Here is a 10,456-nt window from a genome sequence, read left to right on the forward strand (position 1 = left end):
AACAATCTGGATTGTTATTGTGAAGTTGCAGCTGATGTTTATAAAACTTCACAATTGCTTAATAAGTGGTTTATAAAAAATACATAAGAATTATTGGAATTTAACAGTAAATTAACTACTAACAGAAGTTATATTGACAATCAGTTTGCCATTTATTAAAGATAATTATTATAAAGTATTATCCCTCATTATTATACCTATATATATATATGCTGGTGGTGGTTAAATGACATGTATAATGATGATCTTAATGTAAAGTGGTACTACATTAAATCTGATGCAACAAAAGAAATATCATCCCCATTATCATTTTATTCATTCAACCTTTATTTTAACTCAGGAATACATTGAGGTAGACACCTCATTTACAGTGTAGCCAAGCAAGTAAGTTGAAAATGTGAAAATAATCTACACTTGTAGTTATCTTATTGTTTGCTTATCTGGCAGGTAATGCTCTTGATTCCTTCCACACTGTGGGATGAGATAAGGGCCATCACACTTTGATTGTGCCATGCCTACAGCATGCCATGTCCCGTATTCTCGACACGCTAAAAGCATGCTCATTTGAACCAACAACCAAAAATTGGGAGGCTGCTTGTATGGTGCTGTGCTCATGCATCAAATATGAGGTTTCTGTAAATGGATTTCAGCAAGGAAAATACATGAGTGGAGACTGGGATTTCATTCACCGCATGAAAATGTGAAAATGGAGAAGAAAAAAAAAGAGAAATAGACTTTTTGATATCAGCCAAATTATTTAAAAGTGCCAATCTCAGTTTACATTTCACATAAAGATAATAATCAGTTTGCTGCGCTTCAAAAATCTCTTTGCATTGAAAGAAATGCGAGGATGCTGCTGGAATAATATTATATTTTTTCTTGGTAGTGGTGGTAGAAGATGATTTTTATTCAAGTACTGTACATGAGAACAATTTTCAGGTAATTGTACGTTATCTGAGTTTTTCAAATTTGTGTACTTTATATTTCCACTAACATATGCTCATTTTATTAAATTAAACAAGTGACTATCTGGTTTTGCCCAGGTGTCAACTCTATGTGTTGTTGACAGGACTTGTCCTCTCTAAACTTTAAGATGGTTTAATTTAAACAACTATTTCAATCCCAGAGAGATCAAATTATATTATTATATTTCACCAAAATTCTAATTTTAGGGGAAAAAAATGTTGTATTTGGTAGACAACACATTTTTACAATTGGAAAATTGAAGAAGAATCACCTTAGGCCTACAACAATGACAAGTGCAAATTAAAATCTAATTAAAAAAGCTTCAGGTCGCTGACCCCCGAGCGAGCACAGAATGTTTTGTCATGGCTGATAGGGTGAGGGTGGTTGTAAAACAAATGAAGCTAAGCAGTCATATCAAAACAGACCACACAACAGTATTTTTCAACATAAACTAGTCAGTGTTGCAGCTTCATATAATAAATTCACATCAAATAAAAGTTTGTTGCATGGCAAATTCTTCCTTCTTCCTGTGTCTCACAGAAATATACAGAAATTTATTGGTGAGGAAGTGTGACAAAGACATGGACATACAGTATGGAATATATTAGAAAAAAAATGAATAGCAAATTAATAGCCTGATGTGCTATGCATAAACAAAGAAAACTATTATTTAATAAATATTACGAGATAAATAAATAGTACTATAATATTACTGTAATACAATGCAGATTTTTAGAATTATTAGTGAGACATAAAGAAAAGTTAATTTGTGAAATTCAATGTGATTTTAACATGTTGCACTTTTTAAACTTGTTGCACCCAGCTCTTGATCATGTTGCAACTGTCCCCAGGGTTGAGGTTGGGGTATGTTATGTGTAATCATCTTTAAATGGTATAGGTAATTAGCAGACAGATGTAAGTTAGATATAAAGATTTGGTTGGTCTTGCCCAAATAGTTTCTGAGAACTGAGACAAAAAAGGGTTGCAACCATCCCCAGACTCCCCCACTTATACTTTTACTTCCAAGTACTTCTTTCGCCACTAGATCATAATCGCTTAAGGCGGTGGAAACAGCAGTTAACTCTCATTAAAATGAAGGGAACCAAACTTTTCAGTAGTGTTTCTGCTGTTTAAAGCTTACTGTGCAATAAAAATCATAATCTGCACTGCATATAATGTGTGATGATAACTGAAAACTATTCTTTGATTACCTGGAGAAGTAATCTTTATCTTTAGGCTGCGAGGTGCGTAATTCATGCACTGCCCAGACAGCGTTTTGTGGAGAGCGTCGTGCGCTCTCTCGTGGATTTTCTGAGACATTGTGCTCAGTTTCAACAGCAAAGCGACGCTTTCAGAGGATGGTACATGAGGGGTGTTGGATGCAGCGTCTTCTCGCCTGGCACCTGTTGCAGGCTGATTACTGCCGGGGATTTATCGACAGCATCGTTCAGCAGCTCACATCAGGAGGACCATGGCGGAGGGAGAAACTGATTCCAACTCCAGCCGCTACTATTTTGGCAATGCCTCAACTAGAGTCCAGAGCAGCGTCGTGTTTTCAGGACCCATATTTGTCATTTTGATGGTGATGATGGTGACTTTGGTTGTGGTGATAGTTTTGGGCAACGCACTGGTCATTTTGGCTTTTAAAGTGGACAAGAGTTTGAGAAGGCAGTGCAATTACTACTTCCTGAATCTGGCAATATCAGATTTTCTTGTAGGTGAGTCCAACCTTATAGTCTGTCATTAATATAGACACTGGAACAGCAGAATATAAGGTAAAGTTAAATGTGTTATCTCTGTCATAAAGGCCATTTTCTGCTATTCATACATGTTGAAAGTTTTGAAATCCTTAAATTATCTTTGACTCTCATTTTACCAACACATTTAACACGCAAGGACTACCCACTGGGAGCCCCTGGGGACTCCAATGTTAAACTACTGCAAGAAACAATTATCATAGCAAACTGTTAACCTGTATCTTCTCATAACTTTATTAGTTATGGAATTAATGTATTCGAATATTGTGTAAAAACAAAAATAGAGCAAATGAAGAGTTTGTGTCTGTCGCATCTGTGTCTGTGCTTCAAAATGACTGACAGACTGTTCCTACCCCCTGTTAATGTGTGATACTTTGAATTAAGACCCATGGCAAACATGAACTCAATAAGTGCTTCCATCTATTGTATATCAGCATAGGCGGAAGTGGCTTTTCTTGACTGGGGTTCTCCAGGACACCAATGCATTTGTATTTTAAAAAGTGCTGATTAAAAATGAAATAATTACATGAAATCATGAGAAACACCATGATAGAATGAAGCACCTGTGAGATATGACAAAGAGGTATTCCTCTGGGGTCTGCAGGTCAGTAGGATAACGATTAATGTTTATTTATATGCCTGTAAATCACCTTGTACTGTAGATGAGTACTGCGTGGTTGAGTAAGTCTACCACATTTAAAGAGCAGTTCCTTCTTCCTTTATTTATTTGGCAGTTGCATTACTTCCTGTAATTACAATCTCTCTATGATCTGCTCTTTCACACCCACCCATCACTATTTGTCAAGTTTCTTTCATGGTAAACTAACACTTTACTTTAATCCCTCCCCTTATTTAGCATTAATAAGCACAATTTGAACATTGAATAAATAGATTATAACACACTTAAATGTAGTTATGAGAGATGTAAGGACATTTGTACATAAGAGGATTTGTATATAATGTGACTTTGACTTTGTGTCACTAAATTGTGAAAAATATCATCCCAGTTTTTCAAAGTCTAATGTGATGTCTTATAGCATCTTGCTTTGTCAGTCCAAAACCCAAAGATATTCAGTTTAATGTAATAATAAAGGATGAAAAGCTGGAAATCTTAATATTTGAGAGCCTGAAAACAGCATTTTCTGTCATTTTTAATGAAAAATTACTTTAATGATTAATTGATTATCAAAACTGATTAATAGTTTTTTTTTTTTTTTTTTTTTTTTTTTTTTTTTTTACCTGGCAAGTGGGTTGCCAGATTTACTAGCCCAACATGACATTTTACTTATCCCAGGCAAGTTGGTAGTCCTTATTGTTAAGCCCTGCCCTGTGGCTCTTTCTTCCATTTTTTCCCCATTAAAAAGGTTGTTTGGGAGGAGTATTTCCTGACTTGGCAGGACAGAGATTTGTAATTTTGGGCTATATAAATAAAATTAGACTTGACCTTATTTAACTATTCTGTCATTAATTTTCTCTTAATACACCTGCCTCTTTAAATAATTACTTATATCTTTTTACATTTTACTACATTATTGTGTGTAATGAACCATTTATAACATATTTATACATTAATTATAAATTTTAAATGGGGGGGGCTGCTGCACATGCCTTGATTTCTGATCCTTTCCCACTGCCTGTTTCTTTAGGGGCTTTCTGCATCCCAGTCTACATCCCGTACATCCTCACAGGCAGGTGGACACTGGGCCGAGGACTGTGTAAGCTGTGGCTCGTCGTGGACTATCTGCTCTGTTCTGCATCTGTCTTCAACATTGTCCTCATCAGCTACGACCGCTTCCTGTCAGTCACCAGAGCAGTGAGTGGAAACATCTTGTGTGCTTCACATCTGTGACGTGCAGAGTCCCATCAAAGGGAATTTAGGATTGTGACACGCTGAAAACTAAGCTGCCATATGTGTAAAAGAATTTGAAAATTGTCTCAGTCAAAATGAGGGCAAACCAGAGCATGTTTGGGGTTAAAGGAACAATATGTAGGATCCGAGGATTCAAAAATGAGTACTGCGGTCCAAATACACAAAACACTACATATTAACTAGGTTGGGTTCCTATTTAATGCACAGTCTGTGGTTGAAACAAGCCGTTTCCACCTGCCCAGACTAACACCTCAGGCAGGTTGCTTGCAGGCTGCAGGGACATTGACCCTACACATTCGCAAGATGAGCACAACATTATATTCTGACAATGACAAGTGACAATGAGTCCTCCATTGTAAGTCAATCAACTGTTTATAACTGCCAGTTTTCTGTCCATGAAAAGCTTATCCTGAAAACAAAAGGCCACTGCTCCGAAAATACACACTCTGTGACTGCCTGTCTCACAGCTTTCCAGGCTTCATTAACATGTTGCTCAATTTAACTGTTATAAACATCTACTCCTTCTAAAATATTCTTAATGATTTCTTACAACTCATAAACAGACACTCACTCATTCAATAAACATTCTGCAAGAATTTTAACTCTAATAAATTTAAATAACATGAAATGGGTGAAGGAAAGCAGACGTTCTAGACCAGAATGGAAATTTTGAAGGAGTACTTGTTGGCTGTAGTGTTGTTGTCAGAGAATCCGTTTCCTTAAAGAAGAAATCTGGAATATATGAACTATAATAAATCATTAAATGACCATGATATGTCATCAGAGATCAAGAAAATATGTTAACTTGATGTACTGGCTTCTCTGACAATGATGCTACAGTCTTGGTGTCTTTTGAAATCTAGTTCATTTGTTCCAGGACGGAATAACTGTTTTTGTCTGTTACCCATTTTCTATAGTTAAAATTAATGCAGAATGCACACATAATGAGATGGTATCTGTTTATGAGTCATAAGAAATCATTAATAATATTTTAGAGGGAGTAGATGTTTATACCGGTTAAGTCAAGCAATATGTTAATGGAGTCTGGCAGGCAGTAAGACAGGCAGACACTGAATTCCAACTCCAGAGTGTGGATTTTCAGAGCAGCTGGCTTTTGTTTTTGAGATAACGTTTTCTTTTTTCCACATTTGAAGATTTCAGAGTATAATGTTAGAAGCCTAAGAGCCCTTTCTCTTGTAGCCGTACAAATGTTCACTGCTTGTGGTCTGTGGCTTAATTTCTGACTGGTGAGTCTCCCAGGTCATTGGTAGGGGCAGTGCCACCTCATTCTCCCAAATGTGCCCATCTGCAGAGGTTAATCATTCCTGACCCATTCAGGCCCAGTGCCACCTCTAATTATAGCCCTTCCCCATGACGAAGATAAAAAAAAGTCACATTTTGACTTTGGAGGAGACTGGGCTTCAGAAATTACGCAGAAAACAACACACGACTGTCAAAAATCCAATTTTAGATAACTAAACTTAAATACTTTCAATTTCCACTTCAGCAGTTAAAAATAATTCAATTTAACTTCATGCAGCTATGTCCCACTGCTTTATTTTTCTGAAATACAGTTGTACAGCGTCAGTAATGTCGATTTTCTATTTTCTGCCTGTCTTGGCACGGATCTAGTAGTTAGCATACATTTCCAAAGTTCTGCTGCTGTTAGGCCCATTGAACATTTTGTCGGAGCTTGTCTGTGCATTAGCCGACTCACTGTATCCTATATTCTTGTGTGTTAACTCAAAGGTGGGATGAGGCTTGGCAGAGTAGACAAAGAGAGTGTTCTGTTTTCTTTCACAAGCAAACACTTAACATCAGAGCAATGAATACAAATAACACCAGAGAGAGGGAGAGCCTCTTCTTTAATTAGCTAGCTTTGATCATAGCGATCCTCCTCTGTGCCGCGGTCCTTCCAACCTGAAGAGATCAATCATCGCAGAAACAGGCCACCGGCAGCCAAGCAGCATTTTCCTAAAAGCATTTCTCTCTGAACACCAGGAGACAAAGGATCGTCAACAGCCACAGGACAAAGTTTGTCTTTAAATGAAAAGACAAAGTCAGATTAGATGCATGAAATGTCAGCACATAAACAAAATGCCAACTGTACAGCGTTAGAGAGGAAAAAGCCTGTTTTATGTGTTACTTGTGATTACAAGAGTGAGCTAAGATGAATCCTAGAAGCTCTCAGGAGGAATATAACAATTTAAAAGGATAATGCAAAATTTTTCGATTGGATTTATGAACACACCTGATTTTTCTCTGTCGAGTGCTGCATCTCTACATGGAGAGGGGGCTAGAAGTACTGTATACCAATTAATTTATACGAACATAAGTGGCACCATTTTTCATCTCCTTTGAAGATGAACTGCAGTTAATTTTTTGTCATTCAGAACAGGGGCGCATCTTCAGAGCAGCTGGAGAGGACGTAAAGTATGCTGCCCCCTCAACAAGAATGTGGACAGGGACGTAGGATGTGACGCTAATTGAGAGCGATCATGAGAGGTGCTTCATTGGCTTTAACACGCATTCCGCACTTTTTCTGCAGCGCATGATGTCAGGATGTTGGAAAACATAATGATTTCATAAACATGATAACATAACTGGTTGCACTTTATGGTGAGGGTCAGAGGTGGCAAAAGCACACACATCCTTTATTCAAGTGTTTTTGTCTTGTTTTATCTTGTCTGTCTCATATTTTTTTTACATCACTTTCATCACTGTCTGTCCGTGGTGTGTGATGTCCACTTATGGATACACCAATGAATTGCCTTTTCTCTGTGTTATCATCCTATATTTTAGACTAAATAACTATACCGTAATTCCCCTCAGAAGCCTTGAAACTAAAGTAACAAGCCTGTTTTGAAAATGTAGTGGTTATGAAGTGCTGATATTTGTGTTAAACTGTAGTGAGTAAAAGTAAAAAGTTGTTAAACTTTGTTAATGCCCACCTCTGGTAAGGGTACAACAATCATCATGGATTTATACGTGACTTCATGCATGAAAAACGATGAATTCACTCGTGTAGTACTTCATAAATTTCAGAAATCATGATTATGTTCATGTCTTCTTCATAGGTAAATCTACAGTTAAAGGGACAGGGAATAAAACTGACCAGTCACAGCAGTGCTCATGCATTCTTCATGCATACTTCATCATATATGTGGACCTTCAGATAAAATGAGCCCTTCTGTATGTTTAGGCATTACGTATTTTTGTAAAAAAAATGCAAATTAGGTAAGAATTTTGGACTCCATTTCAGTTATCAGTTTGGAAAAGAAAATTTGTATGCATAAGCAGCAAATGGTTAATACACATGATTTCACAATTATGGCACCAATAATCATATGTTTATCAGTGTTAAAGATGGAGAAGAGACCACAAACATGATAACGCAATGAAAAAGTGTTGCTTAGTTAATTTTGATTACACCATGGTCTGGGTGAATACTCAATTCCGATTGGCTGCAGGGTGTCCATTAAGATCGGAAAATGAATACTTGGTAGTTCTCCAGTGAAAAATGTACGACATAATGATTAAACATAATGTCAACTTATTACTGTTTGTAAATTTTATGCAATATTACTGACTGTGAATCTTGCTAGCTGTGAGCTTTTTGGCGTTCATACCTACTGGAGGAGTGAACACCCAGTGGGTTGTTAATGATTGTTCAAGGGATTAGTCAAACCCTCCGGCGTTACCAGGGAAACTCAGTTATGGCTTGAGAAGAACTTTAGATTTGATTGCACAATGCGTGAAAATATACATTAATGCTCTTACTTTTTTTTCTTTGGCCAGTGACCATTGTATCAGCAGGATAATGCCCTTTGAGTTGTCGATAATCAGGAATTAATGGATGACATAGAGGCCAGAACCTTCCGATGCACAAAAGACGTCCACGTCATCCATTAGTTCCTGATAATGGACACCTTGTTGGACATTAGTCCTTACTCACAACAGTTGGAATTAAACAGAATACATGTCCACTGCTGTGACTGGTAACTTTTTTGTCCTGTCCCTTTAACTGCAGACGTACTGTGAAGAAGACATGAACCTCATTTATAACTCAGAAATTATAATGATTGAAATACTGTAGCTGTTGCATTAATTAATTGCGTTGCATTAATTGTTCATTCCTGATAGTTCATGTAGTACTACATTAATGAATTCACGCTCTTTCATGCATGAGGTCCTGTATGAATTCACGTCACTATCAAAAGATATATATTATGCTGAATGTGCCAGTTCTCTCAGTTTGGGCTCATCTGTGTCCTCAGATTTGAAAGGTTTCACCGCTTCACTGGATGATTTTTGTAGACAGGATGGTTGGCCTTCATATTCATTGTACCACTGTGCTGTGATTAGTTCAAGGAGATCAGCGTTGTGTTAAAAACCACTTCCACCACTGCTGTTAAATGAAGACTGCCTACCCTTTTGATGGCTAAAGTGTACTTGAGGAGAATAAATTGTTATTTTATCCTCTAACTATTTCTGCAATAATGGTAAGATGCAGCAATTGCACGTAATATTGAGCGGTAGGTATTACTCAAACTATATTTTCTGATTTATGCTTATATTTACTGCAGGTAAGTTACCGTGCCAGACAGAGCATGACTCATCAAGCCATAATCAAGATGATTGCTGTCTGGGTGCTGGCCTTTGTCCTGTATGGCCCAGCTATCATATTCTGGGAGCTGGCGGTGGGCAGAAGCCGCGTGCCAAAGGATGAGTGCTTTGCGGAGTTCTATTACTCTTGGTACTTCCTGCTGAGTGCCTCCATGCTGGAGTTTTTCTCTCCTTTCATCTCGGTGGCTTTCTTCAACCTCAGCATTTACCTCAGCATACGCAGGAGGAGGCGCCACAGCAGGGAGGTCCAGCTCCACCTTAAACAAAGCGAACCTGCCTCTGCCCAGGGGGATGCTGTCCCCCTGTCCCACAACTGGGGGTTTGGGATGAAACTGGCTGTAAGAGGCTCCATCCACTCCCAGACCTCCTCTCCCAGTTTGGGTAAACTAGATCCCTCAACCAGCAGGGCTGCCCAGCCTAGCCGTCTGTCCAGGGATAAGAAAATTGCTAAGTCCCTGGCCATCATAGTGTGTGTGTTTGCCATCTGCTGGGCACCGTACACCCTACTGATGATCATCCGTGCTGCCTGCAGAGGGCGGTGCATCCAGCATCACTGGTACGAGGTCACCTTCTGGCTCCTGTGGCTCAACTCAGCTATTAACCCATTCCTGTACCCACTTTGCCACAGTAGCTTCCGCAGGGCCTTTAGCAAGATCCTTTGCCCGAGGCGGCATACTACTCCCCCATCATCTGTGCTTCGTGCTGGCCAGTGACGAGCGGATGCCCATGGATGGATGGGGATGAACAATGTGCCAAAACTATGGATGGAAGTATTCATATCTCACCCATAAATCCCACAGTTTCAGCAGATGAAGATAAACTGTGCACCACAATTTGTTATATAGACCATAACCAACAGTTTTCAATTGTGCTTTTCAGTGTTTGGATGTATAAGGTTGGAACTGTGCAGTATAATGTCATTTACTGTCAATCAGTTCACTGTGCTCATGGCTAAAGTGTGTGTTAAGCATTCATGATAGGCAGGGAAATAAGTGCCCTGTCTAAAAAATTTGAATATACCACAAAAGTATTCTGGTAATTAATAGACTTTTTAGAAACACTTTCTATGATGCCCATATTTATAATGCATTATAAATGTACTTAAATTGCATTGTAATCTACTTACATCATCTCAGCACTCAAACATCTCTTCAACCAATTTACTACATTTATTTTTAAATGTTGTCTATTTTATGAGTAGCAAAGAGGGAGCTTAAAATCTTGCTATACAACCCTG

At 38.2% G+C, this 10,456-nt stretch overlaps 1 protein-coding gene across 1 annotated transcript; it reads left to right on the plus strand.

Annotated features, from left to right (window-relative positions):
- Positions 1-2,437: 2,437 nt before the first annotated feature.
- LOC146317691 (histamine H3 receptor-like) lies at positions 2,438-9,932 on the plus strand. Its single transcript, XM_084732495.1, has 3 exons — positions 2,438-2,684; positions 4,370-4,536; positions 9,180-9,932. Exons 1-3 carry the CDS (start codon positions 2,438-2,440, stop codon positions 9,930-9,932), a joined length of 1,167 nt encoding a protein of 388 aa, XP_084588621.1.
- Positions 9,933-10,456: the final 524 nt, after the last annotated feature.

The sequence above is a fragment of the Lutjanus erythropterus genome, chromosome 12 (assembly GCF_056507025.1).
Source record: "Lutjanus erythropterus isolate fLutEry1 chromosome 12, fLutEry1.hap2, whole genome shotgun sequence".
Classification (NCBI taxonomy): domain Eukaryota; kingdom Metazoa; phylum Chordata; class Actinopteri; order Lutjaniformes; family Lutjanidae; genus Lutjanus; species Lutjanus erythropterus.

Excerpts from the sequence above, each read along its gene's own strand:
- LOC146317691 (XM_084732495.1), top strand. The coding sequence starts at position 2,438 with ATGGCGGAGGGAGAAACTGATTCCAACTCCAGCCGCTACTATTTTGGC. Across the intron at positions 2,685-4,369 it reads AATATCAGATTTTCTTGTAG|GGGCTTTCTGCATCCCAGTC; the intron begins GTGAGTCCAACC and ends CTGTTTCTTTAG. Across the intron at positions 4,537-9,179 it reads TCCTGTCAGTCACCAGAGCA|GTAAGTTACCGTGCCAGACA; the intron begins GTGAGTGGAAAC and ends TATTTACTGCAG.